Source organism: Capricornis sumatraensis, chromosome 1, assembly GCF_032405125.1.
Source record: "Capricornis sumatraensis isolate serow.1 chromosome 1, serow.2, whole genome shotgun sequence".
NCBI lineage: Eukaryota > Metazoa > Chordata > Mammalia > Artiodactyla > Bovidae > Capricornis > Capricornis sumatraensis.
In genome coordinates, this window is record NC_091069.1 from 224,370,779 (window position 1) to 224,385,482 (window position 14,704).

The 14,704-nt window shown below is 36.7% G+C and overlaps 1 protein-coding gene across 2 annotated transcripts in view; it reads right to left on the reverse strand.

Annotated features, from left to right (window-relative positions):
- RNF13 (ring finger protein 13) overlaps positions 1–14,704 on the reverse strand; it is a 123,092-nt gene that overhangs the window by 87,624 nt on the left and 20,764 nt on the right. For both annotated transcript variants that reach the window (XM_068983767.1, XM_068983776.1), the window contains exons 2-3: positions 11,471–11,600; positions 5,135–5,215 (exon numbers count right to left, since the gene is read on the reverse strand). In XM_068983767.1, coding sequence (XP_068839868.1) covers positions 5,135–5,215; positions 11,471–11,584 — 195 coding nt within the window. In that variant the 5' untranslated portion in view covers positions 11,585–11,600. The remainder of the gene's footprint in view (positions 1–5,134; positions 5,216–11,470; positions 11,601–14,704) is intronic.

A 14,704-nucleotide genomic window follows, 5' to 3' on the forward strand; every position in this document is an offset into this window, starting at 1 on the left:
TGTTAAGAGAAGACACTTGAGAGTCCCTTGGACTTCAAGAAGATCAAACCAGTCAATCCTAAAGGAAATCAGTCCTGAATATTCATTGGAAGGACTGATGCTGAAGCTGAAACTCCAATACTTTGGCCACCTGATGCGAAGAGCTGACTCACTGGAAAAGAACCTGATGGTGGGAAAGACTGAAGGTGGGAAGAGAAGGAGATGACAGAGGATGAGATGGTCGGATGGGATCAGCAACTCAATGGACGTGAGTTTGAGCAAGCTTCAGGAGTTGGTGATGGACAGGGAAGCCTGGCGTGCTGCAGTCCATGGGGTCGCAAAGAGTCAGACACAACTTAGCAACTGGACTAAATTGAACTGAAAGATTAGTGTCTGGACTCCTAAAAGTGGATATTTTAAAAATTTACAAACCAATACAAAAATGGGTTAAAAAACAGACAAACTAGAAGCCTGCTTGACCAATAATGCTATATCTCACTAATAATTATATAATGCTACATGCAGGTAGACGTGAGAGATGTGGGTTCAATCCCTGGGTTGGGAATATCTTCTAGAGGAGGGCATGGCAACCCACTCCAATATTCTTGCCTGGAGAATCCATGGACAGAGGAGCCTGGTGGGCTACAGTCCATAGGGTCGCAAAGAGTCGGACATGACTAAAGTGACTTAGCACACATACACGCACATCTCACTAATGCTTGATATCACTAATTATTCAAGAAATAACAAGTAAAAGCAGAAAGATAGCACTTCATACCCCATCAAGTTGGCAATCCTTTAATTCTGATAATAAGTCTTGGCAAATATGGCAAAAGAGTAACACTTACTTGTTAAGTTTTTATTTTAGTGAGGCAGGAGAGAGAATGGAATTACAACATCAAACTGAGAGGTTAAAGACCTTCTGCAGTGTCTAACAGGGACTCTCAGAAAGGAACTTCTTGTGAGGATCTAACTCTGGACAATGAACACACCTTACGGTATGTCATTGTCAGGTCTCTTATAAGGTATTTAGACTTAAAGGAACATACTGATGTCATACATCTTCCTTTTGGATCTGAGGCACAGCCAATAAGGTCTCAAAAAGAAAAAAAAAGGTTTTCTGTTAAAGGTACTGGCTAAAACAGCCAATTAAAATATACAACCAAAAACAAAGTTTCCCCCAGGTAAAAATAACAAATCTTTCTTTTAAAACTTCAACACTAACAAGACATTTTAGTTCTTGTAAAATTCACATTTTTACATTAAAGCTAAAATTTTCTTTTGTTACTATTAGGTTAATTGGGGCATATGTAAATGGAATGCAAACAGAATTTCAATTGATATGTTATGTCATACATATCTAATCTTTTATAAATGGTGTAATTCAGTGATACTATTATAAAATCTACAGATTCTACAGAATTTTTTACTATATTTTATACTATTATAAAATATACAGATTCTATCTACAGAACATAAGCCTACAAAAACTATCCCAACTAAACACTCTGGACAAAGCTCAAAAGTAAAAATATTTCTCAGCTATATCTCTTAATGCTATAACCATACAATATTTTTAAATTAACTTGGTTATATTTTTAACACATCTGTTTAATCAGTTTTATAGACATTACACTACTGTGAGCCATGTCCACTTTATCGTCAAGTCCTCCTTGTAAACAATAAGAAGTAGGCTAGCGTTTGTGAATTCTGATTCCAGGAAATGGCAAGCCAGTCATGCAAGTATAAAAGCTATCTATAATGATCCAACAATTTGCAATTTGTTAGAATACTCTCTTTACTATCACTGCATTTCACCTATTGGGCTTGCCCTAGAATTATAGGGTAAAAGCAGGCAGATATTTAACACTATTTTTTTTCCCCAGGCAGTGAATAAACACACTTGTCAAAATACCTTTAAACATAAACTAAATGTACAATGAGCTTCCCAGGTGGTTCAGTGGTAAAGAATCCACCTGCTAAAGCAGGGGACTCTAGTTCAGCCCCTAAGTCTGCAAGATCCCCTGGAGAAGAAAATGGCAACCCACTCCAATATTCTTGCCTAGGAAATCCCACACACAGAGGAGCCTGGAAGGCTATAATCCATGGGGTCACAAAAGAGTCAGACATAACTTATTGACTAAACAACAAAATTCACAATAGCACAGAAGAGCTACAATAAGACTATGGTTATCAGGAGTTAATGAAACTCTTTAAAACAAGCTTACTAAGCAGAAAAGTTCTTCAGTGAAAAGGGATGGTCGGACTCTTTATGCTGAATGGAAGAAAGGTTGCCAACTCAAAAATCACTGATAATCAGAGAAATACAAATTAAAACAAGATAATTCTTTTGCCCATCAGATTGGCAAAAGTTAAAAAGATTGATAATATCCAGGATTGGCAAGGGTGTAGGAAAATGAATATTCTCATACCCATTAGTACAGCTTTTTAGAAAAGTAATTTAGTGCATCTAAGAAAAATTTTATATATAAATACCCATGCACTCATTTATTACACATCCAAACCTATCTTAGCAAAATAACTGGCTTAGATAAGAAACCAAAATATCTGAATATTTATTAATAGAATATGACTAATAAACGGTGGTCATTCATGTTACAGAATACCAAGCAAGGCTGTGCAAAGATCTCCAAGACATAATGCTAATATGGGGAGGTGGGGGAATCAAATGTAAATACTATAGTGGATACTCTTCTTTCATAATGCCCAAATTTTTTGAAACCACTGTTCCCACACTATGATCCTACCTTCCCAAAGTAGACCAAAACAACAAAAATAACATCTATATTATCCAGCCTCCCTCACAGCCAGGTATTTCGCTAAAGTATTAATATATAGCTAGTAACTGGGTGATCTCAGTTCAGTCACTCAGTTGGGTCCAATTCTTTGTGACCCCATAGACTGAAACACGCTAGGCTTCCCTGTCCATCACCAACTCCCGGAGCTTGCTCAAACTCATGTCCATTGAATTGGTGATGCCATCCAACCACCTCATCCTCTGTCATCCCCTTCTCCTCCTGCCTTCAATCTTTTCCACCATCATGGTCTTTTCTAACAAGCCAGTTCTTCTCATTAGGTGGCCAAAGTATTGGAGTTTCAGCTTCAGCATCAGTCCTTCCAATGAATATTTGGGACTGATTTCCTTGAATATTGGGTTTGATATTCAAACCTGGTTTGAATTTCCTGCAATTCAAAAGCATCAATTCTTCAGCACGCAGGTTTCCTTACGGTCCAACTCTCACCTCGATACCGACTACTGGAAAAACCACAGCTTTGACGAGACAGGCCTTCGTCGGCAAAGTAATGTCTCCGCTTTGTTAATATGCTGTCTAAGTTTGTCACAGCTTTTCTAGACTGTGTGGTCTGAAGTGAAGTGAAGTGAAGTCATTCAGTCATGTCCGACTCTTTGCGACCCTGTGGACTGTAGCCCACCAGGTTCCTCCGTCCATGGGATTCTCCAGGTAAGAATACTGGAGTGGGTTGCCATTTCCTTCTCCAGGGGAATCTTCCCAACCCAGGGATCGAACCCAGGTCTCCTGCATTGTGGGCAGACGCTTTAACCTCTGAGCCACCAGGGAAGACTGTGTGGTCTAGAGTCTGTCAATTAGAAAAATCCAGGTGACAGATTTGAGGAAACAGTTTGGCAAGGGTATCTCTTTGACCAGCTTGGGTAGACACAGAGGCAGATTGTTTTAAGACCACAGAAGCTTCTTGGTCAGAGACAAGGTTCTGTGCTTTTCTCTGGCGGTCAGTGGCTGCCATCAATCTTTTATCATGGCAGCTCTACAAGGCACTTCTGGATTTTATTGCTGAAACAGTCTGGAAACTGCTTCTCCAGGCTACCATACTCTCAATATCTCTATCCCTTCATAAATCCCTTTCTGGATAAATTAGCTAGAATGGGTTTCATTATAAAAATTAAGAAACCTTTCATATACATAATGATAACCACTTATGAACTTTACAAGTTCATAAATGTATGAACTAAAAAACACTACATATTTAGAAAAGGATCTGAAGACTGTGAGGGCACATAACAATCTGATGATGAACTCTAAAGAAATACGTATAGGTGAGGAAGAGGGTACAGGAACGCTTTTTCCTTTTTCCTCTATATAACTCTTTTCTGTTTAAATAGTTTTACAATGAAAAATAGTTGTATAATACTGGGATTTTTAAAATAATTTAAAATCTTTGAAAAACTTAAAAACTGGTACATCCTTCCCAGAGATGCCTGGTATCCTAGTTGAGAATAACATTTTTATGGCGCTTAAATACGGAATTTTAAAAAATTAGAACAAACTGAAAACATTCTGTGGTACATATATATACAATTTCATGTACTCTCACTTACATAACATAAAAACCTTATATTGGATCACGGAAGGATTTTTTTAAGCATGACTCCAGAGGTAGAAGAGAAAGATAATAATATGCAACTATAATACACAAATATAACTTCTGAAACTTTAAAGTTAAAAGATGAAGGACAACAATCTGAGGCATATAAGGCAAATAACAGATTAATACTTTCAATATATATTCTTACATAGCAATAAGAATGGATATTTTAATTTAAAAATGGGCAAAGTGCATTAGCAAAAATTGGACAAGCTAAATATCCACAGTAAAAAAATTAAACAAAAGTATTCAAAAATCCATAGTATTTCATGATATTGCAAAACCATGCAGTCACAGCAAACTAAAATGCAGATCCTTGTCTATTAGCATGAAAAGATGTTCTAGTTTACAATGAAGTAAAAATGGCACGTAACCAAGTGACATATTTCTATTAGCATTAAACATAAGTTCATTATATGTACATAAATATATATGTACAAATATTTGTACATATATCTCAACAAACACATAGCACATATTCTAGAAGAACAGATCTGGAATATCAAATGCCAAATGCTAATAGCAGCTAGTTCAGAGTAATAAAATACAATCACAAGTAATTTTCACTTTCTTTTTCATACCTTGTCAATAGTCTGAGCCCTTTATGAATGAATATATACAGGTTTTATAAGTAACAGTAAGAAATATTTTCATTCTTTAAACAAATAAAGAGCAATAAAGATAACTTTATTAAAAATCCTGTAATTTTAATCATATATTACTATTTTCTTACCTTTAAACCTTCAGCTGGAAGTCTATAACCAAACCTTGCTGGAAGGTCATCAAATGTCTGAGATGCGTTTTCAAAATTATACTAAATATAAAATTAAAAACAATCAAGTTACAACCAATGTACACATAACATTAAAAAGAAAAGTTTTTTAAATTATTTAAATTGTCATTTCCATGATTCTGATTTACTATCACAGCTTATCACAATTCAACTTTGTAAATGCATATCCACTAAGAAAGGAATATATGGATAAAATTTACTATCTATATAACTGTTTCAATTGGATTCTGATTTCATGTAATTATTATTAAACAGAAGCAATAATTCTGTAACATTTAACTACCTTCTGTTTTCCTGGGTTTTTCCCCATAGACAATTCTCTAGCAAAGAATCTTCTAGACAGATTATTTTCCAGCAAGAATTCCATTTTATTTTCTCTATATTATAAAGGTCTAGATATAAAGGAAGAGATTTACTGGATTTCTGGATCTAGCTTTGAAAGATGCCTTTTCCCCAGAGAAAGAAGGAGTATCAAACCATCCTTTTAAGACTGCCATTTTTTAAGTAATCTGAACACTTTTATTCAGGACTGAAAATGAAAGATCTAAACTCAATGAAATACATACACATAAAGAACTGAAGGTATTCAATCTCTTTAATAACTACCCCCCCCCATTCCTTATAGATACAGATTCCTGTTCTACAATATTTCAGTCCTCCACCAAAACAGAACAAAACAAGGATCTGCTCTACTTTTATAATGAAAGATAACAGTAATGATAATTGTAAAGTGAGATTACTGTATTATTTAAGATGCTGTATTCAACGTACTTTAAGGAAAACAAAAGAAACAAGGAAGACGTGAAACTAAACAAAAATGGTAAACAAGTAACTTTTGAAACATAGGTGAAATTTACACAGTGAAACAGAAGTTAAGGTAGCTGTCAGTAAACTGTAGGCCAAAGACAGGAAAAACTGAACACAATTAGTTTGAATATAGATTACAAGGATGGAACAAAGCAAGAGTGCTGTGTATAGACAGCGCAAGACAGAAGGATGATGCAAATCTTAAATATTCACAACATGGGTTAGATCACACATCCAGAATGCTGTCCTTAAATTAAACACCCACTGGAGATTCTCATTCTAGCCTCATGTGTCATTTGCCAGATACAGGTGGATCAACAGCTCTGCAGGTTAATAGCAAATTACAGCTGTGTTCAGATGTAAATACCTCAGGTCTCTCCAACAGAGCAAGCAAACACTGGATCCAGACACTTTCCATCTGTTAAGTCCCCTTGTTCATCCTCAAATATACTGGAAACATACTGTCACCAGGGAAAGTGGATGCAGCATACAGATTTGTTATTGTTTAGTCGCTAAGTGGTGTCAGATGCTTTGTGACCATGGCCTGCAACCCGACAGGCTCCTTCCGTCCATGGGACTTCCCAGGAAAGAATACTGGAATGCGCTGCCATTTCCTTCTCGAGGGGATCTTCCCAACCCAGGGATCAAACCTTCGTCTCCTGCATTAGCAGGCGGGTTCTTTACCACTGAGCTATCAGGGAAGCCCAGCATAGAGACAAACTATGAACAAACTAATAACAGGAAATTCAGGATTTGGGTAGTGTGACTCTTCACCCTATCCTGAGTGTATTAACATACCCATCTTTTATCTATGCTTCTCACTGTATGTTTGTAATAAATTCAATAAACTGTAACTCAACTATCCAAGTTTGATCACTGAACCTATCTATTCTGTTACCTTTGGATAATCAGCCTGGAAGTATACTTGAAAGCCAGCAATGCTTCAGAGTAAATTCTTATTTTGAAAACAATTCATATTTGCAAAGTGCTTTATGGTTTAAAATGGAGAAGGAAATGGCAACCCACTCCAGGACTCTTGCCTGGAAAGTACCATGGACCAAGGAGCCTGATAGGCTACAGTCCATGGGGACGCAAAGACTCGGACACGACTGAGCAACTTCCATTTATGGGTTACAAAGTGCTTTAGTCAACGAAGTGCTTTTACCTCCATCATCACAATGTATCATTTAATCTCTCAATTAAAACATCCTTCTTTAATTGATTTGATTAAATTATAATCAGCTTTGAGCTTGAGACAGCCATTTAACTCCTCCAAGGCCAAAGACACTTGGCCTCTATTTAGAAATAGATCTAGATCAACACAAAGAAAAAGACAGATGTGTACAGGCAGTACTTTTTCTAAAATGTACTTTTAAGATTAGGAAATGAAAAGCCTACAGCTGTGCTAAAGTACTCTTTTATAACTTCCTACTACTGAGGAGTTTCATGCTCTTGGCTAGAATTTCAGAAATAAAATATCTAGCTTGAACTATAGTACTTGTAACACTGGGACGTGGAACCCAAGTTTTGTTAGTGAGTGAGAGTCATTTTGAAATTGCTTTGCCTTTCCTCAAGAAAGCAAAATGTTACTTTGCTCACACTGCTTTTTACAATCACGTTGTAAAAATAAAAAAAGTTTCTATCATGAACAAGACAAACAGAAAAATCTTTAGTACAAAAGTGCTTTACTTTTTTAGTACAGTGGGGAGCAAGGGGACCACTGCTGCTCATGAAATTAAAACACACTCACTGTTAAAATAGAAATAAAATTATTCCTCTTTGGAATCCCAGGCTCAATGATTACTGTGCTTTAGTTTTAATCTCCTTATTTTGAAAAAGTCTCTTCCTAACTAGCTCTCCTTGACAGCAGCCCTAACAGAAATTTAATTCAATTAAATTCACTAGCCAAGTTGTGTCTGACTCTTTGTGATCCTATGGACTGCAGCATGCAAGGCTCCTCTGTCCTCCACCATCTCCCAGAGTTGCTCACATTCATATCCACTGAGTCAGTGATGCTATCTAACCACCTCATCCTCTGCTACTCCTTTCTCCTTTTGCTTTTAATCTTTCCCAGCATCAGGGTATTTTAATTCAACTTAAAAAGCAACAAATAGCTCACAATTATGGAACATTTAAGATATCATGCTAAACATTTATTCAGGTATTCACTTACTTAATCTTTAGGACAATACTATTAAGTCATCTATTATTATCATCATTCTAATTTTACAGACTGACTATAGAATAAAATACCCTGCTTGAAAATAACTTGCTCTCGTAAATAAGAAGAACCAGGATTCAAATCCAGGCAGTCTGGCCTCAGAACCCTGGCTCTTAACCCACTGCCCTATACTGTCTCTTTTCCAATCTCATTTTCATAAGTAAAGTGAAATTTAAGAGATGTTATATCATTTGTCCAAGGACATGGAGTCACAGAGTGGTAGAAGTGGAATTCAGCGCAGATTGTAATTCCATTGCTGGAGCACTTAACTTACCTTTCTGTATGATCCAATCTATCCACATTACAAACCACTAGGGGCTTCTCTCCTAACTCTGTCCATTGACCCCCTGAACACGTACCAAGCAACGAAATGTCTCTAATAAATCTCTACAACAGAATCAAAGGGCAGATTGGAAATAAACAAAATTGGGTTGTATGACTCTCTGAAATACATAAGATGAATACTACTTCTCAACAAGATCATGGTCCAGCTTGAAGCTAACTAGTCACTGTAGCCTACGGACCTCAGAATATTCAACATTCATCTGGTTGTCTCTAAAGTATAAGGTCCCTGCCAATTCTAAAGTTCCATGTTTCTAGATATAAACTTACAAATTAATAACTTCATATTTCCTTTTGGGTTAAAGAAAAGAGAAGAGTTCTAAGGAATAAATGCTATTAAAAGAAAATATAAAAGAAGGAACTCTCCAAGGAAAAACTATAAATCAACTCAAATATTTACTGAACTCCTCCTGTGTGACTCTTACAAGGTACCAGAAACATAAAGTTTAGTAAGATACAGTCCTGTCTTCCAGGTACCCATGGCCTAAGCACTTACTGACCAGTCAGCAATACACCGTATAGTAGCATCTCCGAATCCTATGTGTGTGTGAGTCTCTCAGTCGTGTCCAGCTCTTTGCAACCCTTTGGACTGTAGCTTGCCAGGCTCCTCTGTCTATGGGGTTTTTTAGGCAGGAATACTGGAGTGGGTTGCCATTTCCCCCTCCTGAGGACCCTCCTGACCTTGGCTTGAACACACGTCTCCTCTGTCTCCTGCACTGCAGGCAGATTCTTTACCCACTGAGCCATCAAGGAAGCCCCCCATATCCTCTCAGAACTCACCAACTAGTTGGACAAAACTGTTGCCAGCAAATTAATAGTCAAGTGGGAGAATTTAACTGCCAAAAACAAAATCATCTGGCATACAAACAGCATGACTTAACACTGACTATAGCTTTTCAAAAGCAACATTCTAACACCTGTCCAAAATGGAGCCAGAATCAACCTGATTTCCAACTTACTTAAATTTTATTATTACAATACAGATTACAGTGATGTTCTTATTCAATTAAAAGAAAGAGCTAGTGTTTTCAACCTTTTAACTCACTTCCTCTGAATGACTGTGTTACCACATCTGGTTCCTCTGCCTCAATTTTAGTTCCCCTTTTATCCTAGACACATGACCCCACAACCGACTCCCCACCAGCTATCTCTGCATTAATGTCAATATAAAGACCAGATTTAAGTAGCTCTCATGCTGAATAGTTCCTTCACTAGAAGACATCAACATACATTCCACACTAACCTGCCTGAGGCACAGGCAACACCACTGGCAAGGACTGATTGTTCTTCTATCTCTAATATTTTGTGCTGTATCTAAATTTAAAAACACTACTTAAGGGACTTCTCTGGTTGTCCAGTGGTTAAGAATCTGTGCTTCCAATGCAGGGGGCACAGCTTCCATCCCTGGTTGCGAAACTAGATCCTATATACTGCAATGAAAGCTCCCTCCCACACACGGCAACTAAGACTTGGCACAGCTAAATAAATAAATATATATGTTTTTAAATACAACTTAAACAGTCACATAAGACCAAGGGAGTGAGTGAAAGATGATGAGAATGATAATTATAATGAAGATAAAAAGATAAAACATTTACTATGTGTAGATACTATTCTAAACAGTTTACCTTATTTAATCATTATAACACGCCAGTTAAAAAATTAAAAATGGAGGCATTCAGAATGACCAAGAATTTTGATCCATATCACATAGCCAGTCATATTCCCAGAGCAATCCACTGAAAATCATTTAACCCTTCACATAGCTGAACCATAGAATAGGTGAACAATTTACTTCAGGTTAAGAAAAAAAAAAAAAGAATCTGCCTACAATGCAGGAGACCCCAGTTCGAGCCCTGGGTTGAGAAGATCCCCTGGACAAGATTCCCTGGCAACCCACTCCAGTATTCTTTCCTGGAGAATCCCATGGACTGAGGAACCTGGTGAGCTACAGCCCATAGGGTCACAAAGAGTCGGACACCACTGAGCAATTAACACTTCTACCTCAGGTGAAAAGGAAAGAAAGAAAGACAAGGAGTGGCAGATGTCAGAACAGAGGGGAAAAAAGGTATGGAAACCAGCCTTGCTCTCTAAAGTTCTGCAGTGATTCTAGGCCCTTCCTCAAGTGTCACAGTATGAAGAAGCATGGCTGAGGACCACAATAAAGTTTGGTCAGCAACAATTTTGGCCCTTCTCTTTCTTACCTAATATTAATAAGCAAATTGCTTGCACCCAGCAAGAAAAAAACCAATAAATCCTTAGCATAGTACTAAGAGTATAGGTGTATCCACACACACACATCACATGTACAGATACAGTTAACTCTTTTTCTAGCTTCACAGAAATGAGAAATAGTAAGTATATACACTTCCCAGTACAGAGGACAGTAAGACAGTAGCTCAGAAAGGACTAAAAGATTTTGATGAGCAGCCTTCTTCTCTAAAAATTTTTCTACCCACCATCAAAGATAAAATCGTTAGGCTTCTCCTCTGGACTCATTAACATTAAGTTAAAAACTTTAATGGACATTTGTACAATTTTTTAAAATATCACTATCAAAGTCATTACAGATACACTGGGGACCAGGAAAAAACATTAAGATTCTATGTAAACACGTAGCATGTAAATCAATGTGGGCACCAGCACTCAAAAGAGAGCACAAACACTCTCACAAGCAACATTTATCAGGTACTTATTGAGATCTTATGTTAGAGATCAACCAACTAAAAACTGAGCACTTACACTCTCAAGTAACAAATACATGCATGAACTTACATGTTTGTAAGTAAACACTGTAAGATTTCATTATTTCATTACTCACTCTATCATTCAGAACTAAAACAAAAAACTTTTCTTTAAGGGATGTTTTTAGACATGAATAAATTTTACTGTTTAAATTTACTTACTGCTAAAATGTCTGCTTCTACAGGCAGGAGGTTTAAGAATGCAAAGAGCTGGACAGTCAAGATGGTATAGACTTGTGTGGCCGACAGCATGAGCATCCCTATGGAGAGCAGCATCTCGCTGTAGAATCACCTGGAAGACAAGCAGAGGAGTAACAGTAAGTTCTGGGGCTTTGCCTCTGAAAATAAGTTATATGATAGATTCATTCCTGATGTCCAAAAGTATCTTTTAAATTATAAACATGGATTAACATTAAAATGAAACTAGTATTTCAAAAGCGTAACTGTTTACACAGATTTGGACATTTAAGTAAACACTCAGTGTTAGTCAATACCTACTTAACTCATGGTGACTAAGTTCTGTTTTAGCTACATAATAAAGATCCTCCTGCAGTGCTCGCTTTATAGTGTGTGTTGGCTGCTCAGTGTGTCTGACTCTGTGTGACCCTAGCCCGCCAGGCTACTCTGTCTATGGGATTTCCCAGGCAAGAATACTGGAGTAGGTACAGTACAGCTTGTCTACTAACTCAATTGTGGGAGAAACTAGATTTCAATCAAAATAATGATTTAAAAATGCACAAGCACCTTGACTTAACATTTTTTACAATCTTAAAGAATTATGGTAATTTAAAAATATAATTTGTAAATGTACGTTTTATTTATCTTTGAATATTATACCCACATGAGAGAATTTTTTTAAAAATAGCCATTTATTACAAAGTAATACTTTTTGTCCTTTCCCTCCTAACAATACATAACACACCTTTTTGCCTCTCTATCTCCTAACGGCACTAGTGTAGCTACCTCTCCCAACCTCATCCAATTTTCTACATGAATCTTTATCTTACAGCAAAAAGATGCCATGAAAGAACTAAGTGGTAAAGTATCAAAATTCTCATTGGGAAGCCTCAACCAACTGTATAGTATACTTTTTAAATGGTGAGAATGAAGTATGCAAAGACAAGACCTATATAATTAATTATTTATCACAAATTCATATAATAACAATTTTGATGATGACTGCTGCTTGTAAGGCTTTAGACTTAGAGACTACCAGATAGACTCAAACTCTGACTCTTTCAAACACACTGGAAGAGAAATATTCTTGAATAATTTTTGAACTACTGTCTTGCAAAAGCCATTAATTACAGAAATGAAATAAAGGTAAAAATACATTAAATGTATAGATTTGTTCAACAAAGACAAAAAATAAATTAGTGGTTGCCTGGGGATGGGGCTAAGAGGGAGACAGGCGGACAGATAGGAATGGAAATGACTGCTCATGGAAATGGAGTTTCTTTTCAGGACAATGAAAATGTTCTAAAATTAAGACTGTGCTGATGATTGCACAACTCTATAAATTTACTAAAAATAACTGCACTTTTCACTTTAAATGGGTAAATTTTATGGTGTATAATTCAATAAGGCTGTTTTCAAGATTTATAGATTTACTGATATGAATGTCTTAGGTAAAATACATTTTTATAATATATCTCTGTTGAGAAAAAAGTTAAACACAGCAGGCCTGAGACTGCTGTCCTCAGAAAGATCTGCTTGCAAGGTTGGCCAATTGTTGGCATCTGAGAACTTAAGATTTCAGGAGGATTGCTATCAGTCCTTGATAAGAACAGCTCATTGTGTCTAAATGCTGCAAACAATGTGGTTTATGGTGGACACCTGCTTCCTTTCTGGGAGTCTGAGAATTTGGTACATGCTGGGTGGAGGGCGCCTACCTAAACAGCCCTCACTCAGTACAAACCCTGAGCACTGAATCTCTAATGAGCTTCCTTGGTAGACATTTCACATGTGTCATCATAACTCATTGCTGAGAAATTAAGCATATCCCCTGTGACTCCAGAGACTCTTATAAGCTCACACCTGGTTTCTTCTGGACTTTTACTCCATGAACCTCTTCCCTTTGCTGATTCTGCTCTGTACCCTTTCACTGTAATAAATCAGAATCATGAGTAGTCATATGCTGAGTCCTGTAAGTCCACTAAGATAGCGAAGCAGTGAACTTGAGGGTGGTCTTGGGGACCCCCATCAGAACCACAGTATACCATTTCTGGGCAGAAATCACACCATAAAAACGTAAAAATCCTTTTAAAATAAAGTGTGGTTGCTACTAAATTTTACTAGAAAGAATTAGTATACAATATACTGACCACTGACCTGTTTGGCAAAGCTACTCTGAATAAGAAGTATGACTTCACTCGTAAAGTTTTGGAATTCCCAGCTAACTTTAGGGGAGGGAGAGGAAGACAGAATTTAGGGGGAAAATAACTCTAATGATAGGAATAATAATAATCCCAACAACTATAACTGACCACTTACTAAGTGCCAGGCATTGCTCTAGGCATGTTATTGAATTTAACTCATCTAATCCTAACAACACACTATTAGGTGTCATTTCATAGTTGGGAAAACTCAGGCCCTATTAAGTAATTTGTCCAAGATCAAATAATGAGTAATAGCAGAGCCAGTATTCAATCCCAGGCACTCTGCCTCTGAAGTCTACATGCTAAAGCCCAACTGAAAATAGCATCAATACCCAAGGGCAGTGTCCAGAAGGTAGAGGAACGGACCTATGCTCAAACAGGCACTCAAGGACTTCAGTCCAATGCTCACGGCACAGTGGTCACTGTGGTATCAACTTCTTTTGCTGTGTGTGTATCTGAGTGTGTTTTTAATAACATCAAGTAGGTTTTGGCTATACATTTTTGCTTTTATTGCCTTTTTCAAAATAACACATTCAGGAGTTTCTAAAGTCTATTTACAAAACTAATTCTTAAATGGGAGAAAAATTGACATCATTCATAATCACCAAATAAAAGAATAATCAGTGTCTATATTTTGAGGTATAACCTCCCATTCTTTTAGCTATATGCAAAGTCAAACATATATATTTAGCAAAACTGGAATACACTATACATGTTTTGTTACCTATTATTTTCATTTACTGCCTTATGAATATTTTCCTAATTCATTACTACATTCAAAAAAAATTTAAATCACAAACCCTGTACCATTAACATCGCCTCAAGAACCCTAACAGACAATAGTACATGAGGCCCTCTAGGGGTTCCACCCCTTTCAAATATTTTAAAATCATTTCATATATTGGGCCTGCATATCTGACTGATATATAAAATGAAAACTACTGGTCTAAAACATGGTGTATAATGACAAGATACTTTGTACAGATATTCTTTAATAGATTTAATGGAATCCCCATTA